Genomic DNA, 17,711 nt, shown 5'->3' on the forward strand with positions numbered 1-17,711 from the left:
TTTGCATGTTTTCGAACTGCTAGGTTGGCAGAAGCTGGGGCTTAACAGTGGATCCCTGGATTCGAGCTGCTCACCTTTTGGTCAGCAAGTTCAGCAGCTCAGCAGTTGATAAATAAGTGCATCAATTTGGGAGTGTATACACAAATGAAGAAAACTGGCTGGCATATCATATTATTCCAAATATTTGGGCTACTTCTGAAATTAGGGAGGAAAGAAATCATTTGAATAGAATAAGTGCCAAAACATCTACTAATAAAAAAAAATATGTGACTGGTATTACTTAACATTAAATGGTTGGCATAAAAGGTACTACTGTACAGCCATAGCACAATTCATTCTTTTCCATTGTTTCCCCTTCCAAGTTTTATCACTGAGATTTTATTACTTTAATGGTCAGAATGTACTCATATTCTTATGATGGCTCAGTGCATCTAGTTCTTGCAGAACATGAATACTAATGGCTTCCACCCACAAGGATGGTCTACTGAAGCCCACACAGATCACGTATCTATGTGTAGAACCAGCATGAATGATGCTGTCCTCATTGCATTTGGAAAGGAAGAACTTTTTGGAAAATTATGCTTTACTCACACAAAGATCATATTTCAAAAGGTAAAAATAGAGTGCTAAAAAGTTACTTTTTTGAATGAAAATCTGCCAGCAACACTGAGTATGGAGCTGGAGGAAGGCAGGGAACACCAAAATGAACCATTGACCAAAATGAAGCATACTCAACCATATGTTGGACTTACACTTACCTCTGAGACCCCTAAATTTGGACATCCTCTCAAGATCTATGCCAAAGTTTTCAGCATTTTACAGCTCAACCTTGTGTCTCATTGTCCTGCCCAAAACTATGTGCTTATGAGATCAAATTGCGGTTTCAAGTTAATATACAAAATCCAGGATTGTTGCTTTTGAGCCGTTTCCTCCCTTGGTTGACATAATAACTTGCCAAGCATTGGGTATTGCACACCTTGTTCTGAGTTAACATTAATTGCTGTTCTGCCTCAGGATGGACAATGTCTTTGCCAATTCTGCCGATGGCACTCAGGTAAGGAGTCTGTTTGTTTGCTCTTCCTCTCCTACCGTTTCCCCAGTTTAAATCTGACACGGCAAGAGAAAACATGCAGACACCCAGAAGCACAACCTTGAACTGTTTCCTTTCTACTTGATATTGCCAACTGGTGGCAAAACTCTTCTGTGAAAGAGAGAGATACTTTATTAAGAAATACTGTGTACAACCATTTGTTGTTAGAGTAATTTTTTAAAAATCCTCGTGAAGCTTGAGAATGTCCTTCCTCCAATGGTAGTGTGTTTGAACTGCAAACAGAAGCTGGAGTTGCCATGGTGTAGCATTTTGCCAACAGGCCCATTTGATTTTGCTGGGGAAGCAACACATATGGTAGCTCACTCTGCAACATCCAAAAGAGAAGAGCAAAAGAGTTGTGTGCATCCAGATGGCTTTTCAAAGTCCTTTTTCCAAGACCACAGGCTTGGACCTCCAAGCTCAACAAAGGAGGTATGTTCAGCAGTGGATTCAGCTCAGGGCAATACAGTTGATGGTGGCATTTCCATGAAAGGTTTATTGGGTGTCATTTCAGAGCATAATGTAAAGTCTTTAATCCACTGAGGTTTATTTTTGTCAGGGGTGACTTGAGAAACTGCAGAAGCGATCCACTGAGTTGTTTTTAAATTATACAAATGTGTTTGAAGTAAGAACACTGAGAACTTCGCAGGACGCGAATGACTGACCACTGAAATTCTGCCTTCGAAGCAGAAGACAGAGATTGCTGCTTCTCACAAACTAGTTTTCAAAAGGGGAACTCTCTCCCAAGGGCCATTCCTAGAAATCTTATTGCAAGGGATCTTTGCTATCTTCTGAGATGGCTTCACGTCCACACTGACGTTCTTGGTGGTTATTGGAAAGGATATGGAGATTCTCCAAAATACAAAATACAAATCTTTCAATTTGTCCAATGTATGAAGATTCCATAGTTCTATTTTCTCCTATATAGTGTGACCCCCATATTAGCAGGATAGGTTTTTTGCAGCTCCATTAATCCACGTCCGAGAAAATGTGTCATCTCTAAGCACTTTGCAGGTCCTCCAGCACAATTTTAGGTGTTCTGGGGTCAAACGCTTTTCATTTCAATAGGGTTCTCTATTACACTATGTAACACAAATTTTGTTCCTGGGTTATGAATATCATTTCCTAATTGGTTCTATCATAAAAACATAAAAACAATTTAATAAACTGAAAAAACTTTGTTTTTGCGGGACACCCCACAGCACATTTTGCTATCGTTTTTTAATTAATATCTCATAGAGCAGGTATGGATAAACCCAGCCCTGGAGGCCAGATGCATCCCCTTGGGCTCTTTTCTCAGGCCCTCCTTTTTTCTCACCATCCTATCCTTCCTTCCTTCTCTCTTTCCTTCCTCCTTCCCTCCATCTTTCTCCTTCCTTATCTCTCTTTCTCCTTCCATCCTTCCACCGTTTTGTCCTTCCTTCCGTCTTTCCTCTCTCCTTCCCTCTCTCCTTTTTTCCTTCCTTCCTTTCTTCCTCTCTCCCTCCCTCCCTCCCTCCCTTCTCTTTTTCCTTCCTCCTTTCCTCCTGGGGGATGTTTAGCCGGGAAAAGAGACGGTAGAGAGGAAACATGAGAACCATGTTTCAAGATTTAAAAGGGTGTGCCATTTGGGGGGGGGGGGGAGGCTGACATTCTGCTGCTCTAGAGACCAGGGTACAAGGGACAATGGTTTCAAATGGCAGGAAAAAAAGTCGACTGAAAAGATTAGGAAGAACTTCCTGAGAGTAAGAGCTGTTGAAGAGTGGCATAGGCTGCCTGGGAGTGTGGTGGAGTCTCCTTCTCTGGAGGCCTTTCCACAGAAGCTGTCTATTGGGAGTGCTTTGATTGTGCCTTCTTGCATGGGGGTCTCTTCCGGCTCTAGGATTCTACTATGATATATCAGGAGCAGGCAATATGGGATCTAGAGGATACACTTTTTCTCGCCTGTCCACTATCTCATCCTGACCAAAGCCAACCCTTTTGGGATCCAAACGTTTCCCGTCTTTCCTTCTCTTTTTGCCTCTGCTTCGGTCCGCCATGTGGCCCCAAAGTTAAAAAGTTCACCCATGCCTGTTATAGCATCTCAACCCATTCAACATAGTTTGCGGCAGCCACAAAAATAAGGTTTCTGGAGTATAACAACTATTTTCAAAATAAGTACCACACAATTAAACATAAAAGAACACTTTCAAACCAGAAACAGGTTTTTTTCTTTAAAATTTTGTTACATAGTGAATTAACCATGGTTCTACAAATCTACATGAAGACCAGGAACATGTCCCCATGAATAAAGGGGTTAGGCTGTGTACTAAGTTCTCTCTTTTCAGTTTTCCGACAAAATAATGTCCACATAAAGGAAATATTATGGAATGTTCTGAGTGAGGCAATAAAGCAAACACAGCTCATAGAAGGTGATCCAAGCTGATATGAAGTAGTGGGATTGTTTTCTTGAAGAGAATGAGTGAACAGGTTTTTACTTAAGATCTGCTCAGCAGACTTTGGAGCAAAAAAATTTTTTTGCATAAGACTTCCAATATTAAAGCTCTGTCTTCTGAGTCTCCAAATTGCCTCTCCAGCTTCAAAGATCAAATCTTTTCCATATGAGAGAAGCCATTTCTCTCTTAATTTATTTCCATTTTGATACACTTCCCTGCTGATGCCATTTTCCTTTTATGGTGTGTGCTTTTAACGGTGTTTACATGCTGCCAAGTTCTCCAGTGGCTAACAATAACAATTTTAAAAAAATTAAAATACCAGAAGAACAAGAAAATATAATGAGGCACAATGTATTTCCGCAACAGAAAATAAAAGCAGTGTTAAACCTGCAAATAAAAACAATCTTATTTTAAATATTCTTCTAAAACCAATAATAATTTAAATCCCTCTTCACCTGACATTAAAGAAATCGCAAAGAAGATGCCCTGATGTGGTTGCTGAGAAAACCATTCCGCAAATGCCAATAATGAAAATCTGGTCTTCCCCAGTAGCTATTCACCATTTTGTAGAGGCATCCATAGACACAGGAAAAGGGACAGTGTCCCTCTAAAAGAATCAAAAGGATAATCTCATTTCCACATGATATATCAGAAAGCCAGTTTCCATAAAGCCTTTTTAAGGCATGAACACTCAAGGGATGTTGCTATGGTTTTCTTGTGAGATAAATGGCACTGCTGCTTTGGTCTAACCAAGGCTAGGGAATGTATGGCCTCCAGATATAGCTGTACTCCAATCCCATTGTCCATTACTATTGGCTATGCTGGATAGGGCTGATGGAAACTGCAATGTAGTAACATCTGAAGGACCATATTCTCCCCAATCCTACTTTTATTTTGCTTTAGAGTGACATACTTTATTCTCATGACATTCAATTAGAATTTCAGGTAGTAGTAGATAAATCGGTGTCTCTTAAGGGCATTCAATATTTATGTCATCTAGTTACCAAAACAGGGACGAAAAGTGGGGCTATGGCTGACTCACAATATGCTGTTGTCGAAGGCTTTCCTGGCCGGAATCACTGGGTTGCTGTGAGTTTTCCAGGCTGTCTGGCCATGTTCCAGAAGCATTCTCGCCTGACGTTTCACCCACAACTATACCAGGCATCCTCAGAGATTGTGAGGTCTGTTGGAAACTAGGCAAGTGGGGCTTATATATCTGTGGAATGTCCAGGGTGGGAGAAAGAACTCTTGTCTGTTGGAGGCAAGGAAACAATCAGACAGGAAACCATCAGGGCCAGCTAACATATCCTAACAAAGAAGTCCCCCAGGCAGGAAGCAATCAGGTTTTGAAGCTGCAAGGCTATTCAGTGTTAATCAAGCTGGCCAGTTGCAACATACACACTTGCCTTCAACAGACATGACTTCTTTCTCCTCGAACATTCCACGGATATATAAACCCCACTTACCTAGTTTCCAAAAGACCTCACAACTGCTGAGGATGCCTGCCATAGATGTGGGTGAAGTGTCAGGAGAGAATGCTTCTGGAACATGGCCAACACACAAGATGCTCTTTCCAAATTGGAAGTGTTGTTTCTTAACCTGATGAAAGAAATCTGGCAAATAATCTGTGCAATTTAAATCAAACAATTCCACTGCATATAAGAAAGAAATTGATTCAATATCTTTCAATTATGTGCAAAAATACAGTCAAATCCCTGAGTTACAAGCATTTGACCTAACAAGTAACTCATAGTTAAGACTGGGGGTGCACAACAGGAAGAGAGAGAAATCTACCCTGGAAGGAAAATTCACTCCTGAAAGACTTATTCTGGGGAAAAGGTGTCTCCACTGAAGCTTTTGCATTAATCCTTGTTTCCACAATGAGCCTAATTTTTCAAAATCCAATTCTCACAGGGACACAAAGTGAGAGGAGATCTTCTGACATCAAACACCACAGGGATGCACTGCTCACCTTTCCTTATGCTGCCCAGATCTAAAAGATATATATATTTAGCTGGAGTTACACTTTACAATGTACCTGTTCTGGCTTACATGCAAATTCAGTTAAGAAGAAACCTATATAACCTATCTTGTTCATAACTTGGGGGCCGCCTGTATCTTTGAATTGCATACTTTGCCTTTTAGTACCCCCTTGTGGCTAAGATCTGCTTGGCACGTAAAATTTGAAAAACCCAAAATATACCGATAGAGTATTCCCATTTTGCTTAGGTGTCTCTTTTCATTGATCTTCTGAGAAACTGGGTGTGTACAGTAAACTACATGCATTTCCATTTTATATGTTAGTTCACTGTATTAAATGAAAAGGTTTTAACTGTTTACTTACAAATAATTGGAAACAGATTCCAAAAATATTTTCTGATTCTGCCATTCATCACTGTTCATGCATCATTTTATACATTAGACACATGTCATGTGTTCTCTTTCTAACAAACTTAACTACAATTTTGTTGTCATTATTTGGCATCAACTTCAAATTCTGGTGACACTATGAATGAAAGACTTTTTTTAAAAAAATCATTAAAGTTTTAAGTGAGATACACAGTGAAAGTGTGAGAATAATTTTTCTATAGAATAGGAGTGTGAAAAGATAGAGTAAACGTGAGAAGTAGGTGAAAGTACTACTACTGGAAATAAAAGAAGAAAACCCCCACACACAACAAATAATAATAATTATTATTATTGTTATTATTATTATTATAAATAAATAATAAAAAGTAAAAAATGAAGATAAAAATAGAAATAAAATTAGAAAAGAGAAAGAGAAAAATTGGTTGACTTCCGTTCTTCTTCCTTTTGCCCTTTATAGGAACTCTAGGTAAAAGCCCATGTTCCTATTACTCTCAAAAAAGAAAAAAAGGATCATATATTCTTTTCCTCCATTTTTTCCATCTTATTTTTCTCATATCCTTTATTTGTTCTTATTTATATAGTCTGCAAAATTTGTCCAGTCTGTCATTTTCATACCCTTTCCGTTACTCTGCTTTAACAAAAAGGTCAATTTGTCCATATTTTTTATTTCCCTTATTTTATCTAGACATTGTGTTTTTGTAGGGATTAAGTCTTGTTTCCAAAATTTTGCGAAGACAATTCTAGCCGCCGTTATGAAAAAAGTGAACAATTTATCTATATTGGAATTCTTTTAAAAACTCTGCGTCGAACATTCCTAAAAGATATATTTCTGGTTTCATTGGAAAATCTACTTGCAATTTTTTTTTACATTCATTATTAATCATTTTCCAGTACTTTTCTGTTTCCTCACATGTCCACCACATGTGGTAGTATGAGCCTTCTTGTCGTTTGCACTTCCAACAGTTTCCGGTGGCGGGGTGATGGCGACAGGCAGGGTCCCTTCAGTGCTCTGAGGGAGCCAACCGCAAGTCTGACCAGGTAGAGCGGCAGCTCCCTCTCCTCCCAGGGATCGAATTGGGAAGAGACGCCGGTACCTTTGGGTCACCTCCGACGGCCCCAACGAACCTTGCCCCTCAAGGGTAAGGGTCTAGTGGGTCCGGAGGTCCAAGACCGGCGGGTCGACAAGCGGGAAGCGGGGAAATCAACCCGTATTATCTGTCTGCCTAACCGCGGCATACTTGTAGAAGCGAGAATAAAAGGTAAGCCGAGGGCTACCTTATGCTGAACAACTCGAAAACCGATTGGTATTTAATAGTCAGTGGCCACGGCTACTTGGTGGGTTGGCGGCTATAAACATCTATCGTGCAACGGAGCAACGGATTAGCAGCTATCTAATTATCCGATTAACAAGCTAACAATAGAGATATAAGTTTTTGTCTTCATTTTTATACAGTATCCCCCCCTCTTTTTTTTTTTGGTGTAATATACCACCGATGAAGCATCTTAAGCCAGTTTTCTTTTACATCGGATGCATATGTGTATTTTAAACATTTTGTCCAAATTAGTTCCCATTCTTGCAAATGTATTGTTCTTCCTATATTCCTTGCCCATTTAATCATTGAATTTTTATCTCTTATGTTTCAGTTGCCCAGCCAATTAATTTTTCATATATTTTTGTTATTGTTTTCTTTTCCTTATTTAATATATTGTCCCAAAACTTTTTTCTGTGGATCCTGTTTTTATATCTACATTATAATACTGTATTCCCTAATTTGTCTATATTGATGCCATGAAATATGTTTGAACTGTAATGATATTTTTTTCTTGTGATTTAACTTGATACCCATTGCTTCTTTTAATTAAAATATCTTTGTAAGTCGGCCACTTCATCCACCCTAATAATCTTTTATGATTTGCCTCTAGGGGTGAAACCCACAATGGAATTTTAGTATATAAATGTCTTTTATATTTATCCCAGACTTTGATAAGTGAGGATCAAATAAAAAGGTTCCCGAATTTTTTTTCCAATTTAGACCTCCCGTACCATAAATAGGAGTGCCATCCTTTATTTAAATCAAATCCCTCTAAAGATAACATTTTTACATTGTTTAAACTTGCCCAATCCTTAATCTATAATAAGGCACACGATTCATAATATATTTTCAGGTTTGGAATGAAAGACTTTTAAGACATCCTGTTACCTGCTCAGGTCTTGCAGATTCAGGGATGTGGCTTCCTTGATTGATTGAATCAATCTATCATTAATGTTGTCTTCTTTTTTTCTATCTCTTTCCACTTTATGGAACATAATTGTCCTTCTTTTAAAAAATCAACATAGATGAAAGGCAATAAATTTTTGGACTTGCTTTGTTTCTAGACAAGACAGAGGTCCTCCGGGTCAGTCGTAAGGCCGAACAGGGCATAGGGTTACAGCCTGTGTGGGATGGGATCACACTCCCCCTGAAGACACTGGTTCATAGCTTGGGTGTTCTCCTGGATTCATCGCTGAGATTGGAAACCCAGGGAGTATTTGCACAACTAAGATTTGTGTGCCAGTTACGCCCGTACCAAGTCTGACTTGGCCACGGTGGTCCATGCTCTTGTTACATCCCATTTAGATTACTGCAACACACTCTACATGGGATTGCCTTTGAAGATGGCTTGGAAGCTCCAGCTAGTACAACGGGTGGCAGCCAGACTTATAACTGGAGAACATACTACTATTCTGCTGCGTCAGCTCCACTGACTGCCAATATGGTACTGAGCCCAATTCAAAGTGCTGGTCTTGACCTATAAAGCCCTAAACAGTTCTGGTCCAACTTACCTGTCTGAACGTATCTCCTCCTATGAGCCTAATAGAACTTTAAGATAGTCTGGGGAGGCCCTGCAAGGCTGGTAGGGACAAGAGACTGGGCCTTCTCAGTGGTGGCTCCTTGGCTCTGGCTCAATCCCTTCTGGGTTTTAGAAAGAAACTAAAGACCTAGCTATGTGCACAAGCATTTAACGAATAAGCTTTTACGGCTTTGACACTGTTTGGATTAAGGATTATGCTCAAAGTTTTTCGACAAATGGATTTATTCATTTTATGTGTTTAAGTTTTGTATACTGTTTGATGTGTTTTAATGCCTAATGTAAATTGTTTTTAACAGGTTTATGTTTTATTGTATTGTATTGTTGTTTTATTGGCATTGAATTTTTGCCAGATCTGTAAGCCGCCTTGAGTCCCTTCGGGTGAGAAAGGTGGGATAGAAGTGACATAAATAAATAAATAAATAAATAAATAAATAAATAAATAAATGCCTTTGGCAAGAACTGGCCAAAGTAATTTAGTAAACTGAGCCTTAAAATTAGCCTCTTATAAACAGCAGAATACAGAACTAATGTGCTATAATGTCCCCTCTATATTATAAAATGAAGATGAAAACTACATCTCTGTTTTCAAGCCTCTGTTCAAAAATAGGAGTAGGCAACACAAAGTCTGAAGACTGTCCCTACCTGTTTTGCAATCGCTGCCTTTAGTAATTTTGTTCTCTACTGCCAAATACGGTTAAAAAAAATGTTATATACCAAGTTTAAATGCAATGCATTGGAAGCATGTACTCTGTTTTTAAGCTTGACAATTAAGGACAGATTAAGGACAGATATCAAGATTCACCATACTGTGAGTGCACTAAATCCTTGCTGCTAAGGCATAACATGCACAGTTAATCCACCAGAAATGCTGTAAACATGCTAATATTTTGGCCTGGTGAATTGACAAAGATCTGTACAATAGAGATAAGAATGGGATAAATTTCCATCAATGTGGCTGATTGTAAAGGTGAGTTGGTTCTTCCTTCACTTCAAGAATCTTCTCCGTTTGTCTACATATTTTAAACAGGCCTCGGAAATCATGTAATGTTAATCATTGTTAGTGATACTGGGATGTGCTTGGGAAAATCCTTGCATTTTTTCCAATTGTAATTCTATGAGAGTGTACTGTGTTAGGAAGCATTTAAGAAAAATATGGTGTTCTGTGCCTCTACATCTGCTGGCATTTGTTGGTGTGTGCCTTCGAGTCATTTCTGACTTATGGTGACTCATCACAGGGTTTTCTTGGCAAAATATGTTCAGAAGGGTATGCCATTGCCTTCCTCTGGGGCTGAGAGAGTGTGTCTTGCTCAAGGTCATGACTGAGTGTCCTTGTCTAAATCAGTTGTCTAAGTAAAAGTGAGTTGATTTGTGTATGTGGATGAATGATTGTATACATTTATACCCAGAGCTAGTATTGCATTAAATCTGTTTTCAATCAACCCTACATATACACAATAGACAAAAAAGAGGAAATAAAATGTCACTACCTGTTTTAAAATGGAGAGCCAGAGTCAGTTTTAGGGTTGGACTAAGTTTAGTTAGTTGGGGGTGGAGGTTGTGTCAGGAGCGACTTGAGAAACTGGTGGGGCAATGGGTTAAACCCTTCTGCCGGCAGACTGCTGACTTGAAGGTTGGGTTGCTGACCTAAAAGTTGCCTGGTCGAATGCAACCCGGGGATAGCATGGATGAGCTCTCTCTGTCAGCTCCAGCTCCATGAAGGGACATGAGAGAAGCCTCCCACAAGGATAGTAAAACATCAAACATCCAGGCGTCCCCTGGGTAACGTCCTTGTAGAAAGCCAATTCTCTCACACCAGAAGTGACTTGCAGTTAGTTAGGTGATCCCTAATTGTCTGAGTATGATGGCCTTCCAAGTGCAATGTCCTGTTGGTGCAAACGTAGGTGACTGTGGAGCCCCATTCTTGACCCGCATGTTCTTCCACAGTGAGGACATCAGCTTCCAGGTGGAAAGCGGTCCCAGTCAGGGTTGGTTTGATGTGCCTTCCTCTTGGCACGTTTCTCCCTTTCACCCTCAGTTCGTACCTCTTCGAATTTCAGAGCACTGCTGGTCACAGCTGACCTCCAGCTAGAGTGCTCAAGGGCCAGGGCTTCCCTGTTCTCGGTGTCTATGCTACAGTTTTTAAGGTTAGCTTTAAGCCCATCTTTAAATCTCTTTTTTCTGTCCACCAACATTCTGTTTTCTGTTTTTGAGTTGGAAATAGAGTAACTGCTTTGGGAGACGGTGATCAAGCACGAGTCCAGCAGAGTTGATGGTGTAGGAGTATTGTAGCGGAACCTTTGTGCTACGGTCCATGCGAGCGCGTTGGGAGGAATTGAAGACGGACAACTGGAGTCTTTCCAAGAAAAACAGTTTATTGGCAAGCGGCCGCTGGGGTTCCCCCTAGCACAACACGGTGCTTCCCAAGGGAGAACCCCCAGCGGTGGGCTGAGTAAATATTTATACAAATTACAGGGTTCGGGTTATGCCCGCCCACAAGCAAATTCATTGGCTTAGAGTTGTGACGCGGCTCGACTTGCATCCAATCAGCGCCGACCAGCGGCCCGGGCGCACTCTTTCCGTATCGTGTTCACAATCACTCAGAGCGCCTGCGTGCGCACGCGCAGTTTGCCTATTCTTAGCTTTCATTTCTTCAGAAACACGTGATTTCCCAGAAATCACATGTTTCTGTGAGCTTATGCACCCGGCTCGCTAGCCGTCGCCATCTCTGCCCATATATGGCATTTCCTGGGGTTCTTTAACCTCCTGCCTCAGTATTACTTCAATGCTAGTGATCTTTGCTTCTTCCAGCATGCTGGCATTTGTCTGCCTGTCTAAGTCTATGGAGGCCATGGAAGCCCACAGATGACCTTGGCCAATTCACACTCTCCCAACTTTAGAGGCAAGCAAAGACAAACTCCTTTGTAGTAAATCTTACCAAGAAACCTTGTGATATGTTTGCTGGAAACTATGTGAATACACCCAACAAAAACAACATCTATTTTTTAAAAATTCCAACGCACTCAATGCCTAGCCTCCAGCAGCTGTGTTTCTCGGGTACATCCTGCCCTCTGTCTGTGATGAATATTCATGACAAAGCCTGTCTGGTTTCCAATGGAGACAGTAAACACACACCAGGAAAGCCTGGACTCTCTTGAGTGTTTTGTTTCAGCTCCGCAAGCAGAAGGAAAGCCAGCCGTAGTACTACCTACGTACAATAACAGACTCCTGTTACACTTTCAGTGGATAGTCTGGGAATTTCTATAGGGATGTAGCCATTAGAAAGCACACATCTTTGTAGCATGTCTTTTAGAGACAGAAATACAAAACATGACAGAAAGCTGATAACTTAAGCCTTTCGATAACTTTCTGGCTTAAATAGACACATACTCAAGTTACCACCCCATGACTTACCTCCATGCATTGTACAAACTCAGTGATCTAACAAAATGGTGTTGGGCTAACCAGTTTTGCATGTGATCCACATTTATTCAAGAAATTGCAGGATCTCATCACGCGGTTGGTAGAAATGTTGCCTGTTAGACACTGGGGCTTTCTTTACACTTCTTGGACAAGATTTCTGTATGTAATCAACCTTAGATAAAATGTTGGGCAAGACCATTATGAATTTTTGGAGTCTTGCTAGCTCTTAATACTGCACAGTGGAGAAAACACGTAGAAGATGGGGAGCAGAGCAAATGGACTCAGGAGAAGTACATCAGCAGGGTACCGATCACCAGCTCCCAGCCCTGGGAGGGTTTTAACGTCATCTTCATCTCCTTCACTGAACAGCAACCAGTCTGCAAAGACCCTTCTTGCCACCACACAGAGCTCGGGAAAACCATCCAGCAAAAGCCAGGGAGAAGAGAAAGTTGCTCTGGATCAGGTTCAACAAGACAAGGTTTGGAGAGAGTTTGTGGAGGCTGAAAGAAGGACAACCAGATATTGGTGAGTAACTCAGTGCTATTTTTAAATTATGCACTTTGGCGCAAGAGTATTTCAATGACTGATTTAGTCACACATGTTTCATGGCGATCTGCAAGTTGTGACATATGCCTGTCATCCTAATTCATGGACATTCCTCTTACGTTATTTTGTTCCTATGAGAACACCATCTCCATGTAGACGGGGGCAAAGATGAGGACAAAATGGGGACAGATGGGGACAAAAGATAGATCTGAATTGTGTGCCAAGGGATCACTTGCAGATTAGTAATGATTTCGGATTTCCACTTATCTAACAACAAAAATGCTCATACAATAAAATCTCTTTATACCCGGGGAATACATTCTGTGGCTATGTGAGATAATGGATAATGGCGAATCCTATTGAAATAAAGGACCACCAGCCCAAGATCATAGAGTTGCACTGGAGGACATACAAAATGCCTAGAGATTTCATATTTTGTCAGATATGGATAAATGAAACTGAGGATACTAGTTCTGTAGGGCCATACCACTGTATATCATACCATGGAGATCATAGGTAAAGGTAAAGGTTTCCCCCTGACGTTAAGTCTAGTCATATCCGACTCTGGGGGTTGGTTCTCATCTCCATTTCTAAGCCGAAGAGCTGGCATTGTCTGTAAACACCTCCAAGGTCCTGTGGCCAGCATGACTGCATGGAGCGCTGTTTCCTTCCCGCTAGAGAAATACCTATTGATCTACTTGCATTTGCATGTTTTAGAACTGCTAGGTTGCCAGAAGCTGGGGCTAACAGCGGGAGTTCACCCCGCTCCCTGGATTCAAACCACCAACCTTTCAGTCAGCAAGTTCAGCAGCTCAGTGGTTTAACCTACTGCACCACCGGGAGTTCATACTGTATATCAAATTAGGCTGTTCAAAACACTTGCATTATTGCATCTAAATGTATACTTCAAGAGCCAGTCATCTCATGTATATGGTTTATAGCATGCAGTAAGTAAATTACTTTCCTGCTTCCCCTCCAACTGCCACCTCAAACTTATTGTTTTGTACCTGGCTCTGGTCAGAAGATGTTGGATACATGAGCTCAGTGCAGAAGATAGTTTTGATTCTTGCAGAGCAATAGTGAAATCTTGGCTTCGACCTCTGGAACCGAGTGTGCTCCTGGAAATTACTTCAGCATCTGTTGTCACTATCAAACACATTGATGGCAAATGCCCTGCTCTAGACTCCCTTCCCAGTTGTGATGTGAGAGGACCTATGCCAGGTACATATAGTAGCCCTATCTGCAGGAGGCTCTGTGTGCATGAAGAACTAAATGCACTCTCTATCAAATTGGATGGGAAAACATTTGTGGGTGTGGATTATTTTCATATTTGCAAGGGACTGCTGCTCTTTCTATGGTCTATGGTAATGACAGCAAAAGTTTGCTTTAAAATACGTGTTTATTTGTTTTGGATACTTTAATGGCCACTTTAATTTCTGCATGTTTCATACGACACTTGGTTAACCAATCTAAGATGATTTTTTTATCCTGAAGGTATCAGAACTGGAGTTTTCTAAAGGATTATGATCCAATGGTAAGTTACAAATTAGCTTGTTAGAAAGCACAGATTGAACATCCCCTATCTGGAATTCCAAAGTACTCCTAAATCTGAAATTGTCCAATTAGGTGGCTGAGACAGTGATACTTTTGTTTTCTGATAATTCAATATACACAAAATTTGTTTCATACACAAAAGTATTAAAATATTGTGCATACCTTCAAGCTACGTGTGTAAGGTGCACATGAAACATCAATAATTTTCTATTTAAACCTGAGTTCCATTTCCAAAATATCTCATAATATATGTACATGCAAGTACAGGTACAGTCCTTGTGACTATTGGATTCTGATCATTTTGGCTTGTTGTGGAAACAAGGATAAAGTTTCAGTAGGGACACCTTTCCCCCATGATGATGATGATTATGATGATAACTTTATTTTTGTATCCCACTACTGAAGGGACTTGGGGCGGCTTACATGGGAATAGGCCTGGTCAACATGGATTAAAATAACAAACAGTAAAATTCATAAAACAACATCATAAAACATAAAACATCATAAAACAGCTATTACAGTCAATAGCTATTACAGAAGTGAATTTCCCTTCCGAGACGTAGATTTCTCTTACTTCCTATTGTCTCACTCCCATTATAACTGTATAAATTTTTTTAACCGTTCTTAACTATGAGTTGTTTGTAACTCATAGACTGCCTGTACTTATAATATGAATTTAGGCCCCTTCTACACTGCTGTATAAAATCCAAATTATCTGCTTTGAACTGGATTATATGGCAGTGTAGATTTATATAATCCAGTTCAAAGCAGATAATGTTGATTATTTGCTTTGAAATCTGGATTATATGGCAGTGTAGAAGGGGCCATAGTTCCCACCCCACCCTTATTAGTTCTAGAGCTATAGATCTGAATAACTTGTCATTTCTCTTTTTTTTCCCCAGGGCAGGAAAAAGGAGCCTGAACCACTCCCTGAATACATGTCAGTCTTTTCAGACAAAATTCCTAACACCACCAGCCATATGGTTGGCAGCAGAATGAATACTGATCTTGGTAAAACCTTGGTAAAAATGGATTTCTTCCTCAACTATGGAAGAAGGAAAAAGAAACTTGACCAGGAACTCCAGGCTTCCTAGAGTTAAAAAGCAACCTTCTTGTTTTAAAAAGAATATACTGCTCACTTTGCAAAGGATAAAACACCGCAATATCGGCAAAATTATATTGTTCTCCTCCAAATGCCAAATTTGTAGACACTAGCCAATAAGAGTACAAATTCTGTCCAAATAAGTTTTCTAGCAATTTAAAACTTACTCAAAGTTGGCTCACATGATCCTGGAAAGATGAATATGGGTCAGAACTTAAACAAAACAGGACTTCTGACAGGCATGTGTAGATGCAAATGTAGAATTACCTGCCTTGGTTTATATAGAAACCTGATAGATCTATAATGGAAAAGATTGTGTTCAAGTGATTTGTTTATGGCTAACTTTGCCATTTAGGTGCTACTAATGGTAGAGAAGTAACCCTTGCTCGTGATCTCTTTTTGTGGTTTTTGATCTCTGAACCAGATTCAGGACTTTATCACACGAGGCAGATAAATTGAAATTACACATGCTAATAGGACGTTTGCCTTGTATTTATCAAATGACATTGTGTCTGTCTTGTTTGCATTTCAAGCACTCCTTTTCATTGATGGGGAAAACCCACTGATGGCTTTTAATATTGCTGCTGTTTCAGTATTGCCCTGGTGTGATGTGACCCTTTTGCTACAGTTGTGATTTTTCAGTAATCTTGTGGTGTGTGTGGACATTATCACTGTCTCTTTTTCTCACTATTCCCAAGCAGAGTGAGGCTGCTTTTACTCAATTTTGCTTGATTTTTAAATGATTTTCTTTAATTTATAATTATTTTGATGTTATTGCACAATCACACCAGAAATATTTTTAAAACCAAAAGGCACACATGTGCTGGGTAGAGCATGCAAAGGCAGAAAGGTAAGGTTAGGAAAGTGATGCAAAAGAGTGATCATGGGTTGTGCATTGCTTGAGCAGAATCATAGCACAAGTGCAAAGCAATGGGATCGTGATGGTTTTAATACGGGTAATTTTGCTTTTTCTTCAACAGCATGATTACTGTGAAGCAAATGCACGTGTGACAAAGTCCTCAGACTGGATGGCCCTTTGTCTAGAAGGCAGGCTCGGATGTCACATGGCCATCCAAGTTCCTATTAACACCTGTACACATTTTGGATTAAATGTTTTGACAGTAAACAGAGAAATGTGTATTAGAAGGAACTAGGATGGCCATGTGACATCCAAGCCTGCTTTCTGGACAAAGGGCCATCCATTCTGAGGACCTTGCCACATCAACTTTGCTTCACAGCATCACATCTTCAAAACTTGTTCAGCACAGCTTATGTCAAATGATGAGGTCCAACATTACTGAATCCATAGTACTTTAGTAGTTGAATCCACCAACATTCAGGTTGAGTTTGATCACCTGCCGACCACACAGTGGCCATCCTTGGAAATTACACCGCTTGTTTCATTAAATGGGCCCATGGCAGCTTTCAGAATGATACAGTGACCTATAAAAGGAGATGCAGATAAAAAATATTATTTGATTAAAGGTTACAGTGGGCTTCGGATCTAACCTTGTGTTCGGCAGAAGCCATTGCAGGGAACAGAATGCAAGGATGAATCCCCGAGGGAATGCTGCTGGCAAGGAGACTGACTGGTGACTTCTTCAACAGATTGAGCTGCCATATGTTGCTACTGCCATTTGCTATGCTTTATAAGAAGATTGCTTAAGGGTGTGGAAACATGACGATGCAATAACCACAACATAAAACTGGAGTGTGATAGAGAACTGGACTCTCAACAAAGGCTGCAGTTATTGCTTCTATGTCCATAACCTTCCAGATGAGGCTTTACTAGTTCAAACTTACTGCATCACTAACAGAATTGAGAGTGGGTGGAGCTTTCCCATAACCTGTTAGTTTCAGCGTCTACCCTGAAATTTAGTCCTATTTTTTTGGCTTCTTTTGTCAGCTATCTCCTATTTACCAGTTGTAAGAGTAGTGGATGTAGAACTTTAGCTAACGAAGACAGTAAACTGTCTTTGAAGCAAAACTGGTGCCTTGTAAGACTGTAAGGTCTTCACGAGGGGAAATGGATCCTTAAATCAGCGTATTCATCAAACCCTGGCATTTAATTTCCCTCTGATCTCATTGTCTTTAATCCAACTGCAACACATATATTGTTGTATATATATGTGAAATTCTGGATAGCGCCACACATCTGATGGAATACGGCTTAGGTCCTGGTTATTTGAAGGACTGTATCTCTCTCTATGAACCTACCAGATATCTACAATCATCCCACCACCCATTCAAGTGTGGAACAAGGAAGAGGGCCTTTTTGGTGGCTACTTGCAGACTGTGGAAGTCCCTCCCAAGAGAGACCAGGATGGCCCCATCCCTGCTGATCGCAGGCAGATCAAGACCT

The 17,711-nt window shown here is 40.3% G+C and overlaps 1 protein-coding gene across 2 annotated transcripts; it reads left to right on the top strand.

Moving 5' to 3' along the window:
* Positions 1-1,277: 1,277 nt before the first annotated feature.
* c1h2orf50 (chromosome 1 C2orf50 homolog) lies at positions 1,278-17,078 on the top strand. 2 transcript variants are annotated; one of them, XM_008117494.3, is made up of 4 exons: positions 1,278-1,522; positions 12,517-12,672; positions 14,188-14,227; positions 15,150-17,078. In XM_008117494.3, the coding sequence occupies exons 1-4, from the start codon at positions 1,461-1,463 to the stop codon at positions 15,339-15,341; spliced, it is 450 nt and encodes a 149-aa protein (XP_008115701.1). In that variant the 5' UTR covers positions 1,278-1,460; the 3' UTR covers positions 15,342-17,078. The 2 variants fall into 2 exon arrangements, with proteins under 2 accessions (XP_008115701.1, XP_003215448.1); XM_003215400.4 differs by lacking the exon at positions 1,278-1,522 and having other exon boundaries at positions 11,504-12,672.
* The last annotated feature ends 633 nt before the right edge of the window (positions 17,079-17,711 follow it).

This window comes from Anolis carolinensis, chromosome 1 (genome assembly GCF_035594765.1).
Source record: "Anolis carolinensis isolate JA03-04 chromosome 1, rAnoCar3.1.pri, whole genome shotgun sequence".
Classification (NCBI taxonomy): Eukaryota; Metazoa; Chordata; class Lepidosauria; order Squamata; family Dactyloidae; genus Anolis; species Anolis carolinensis.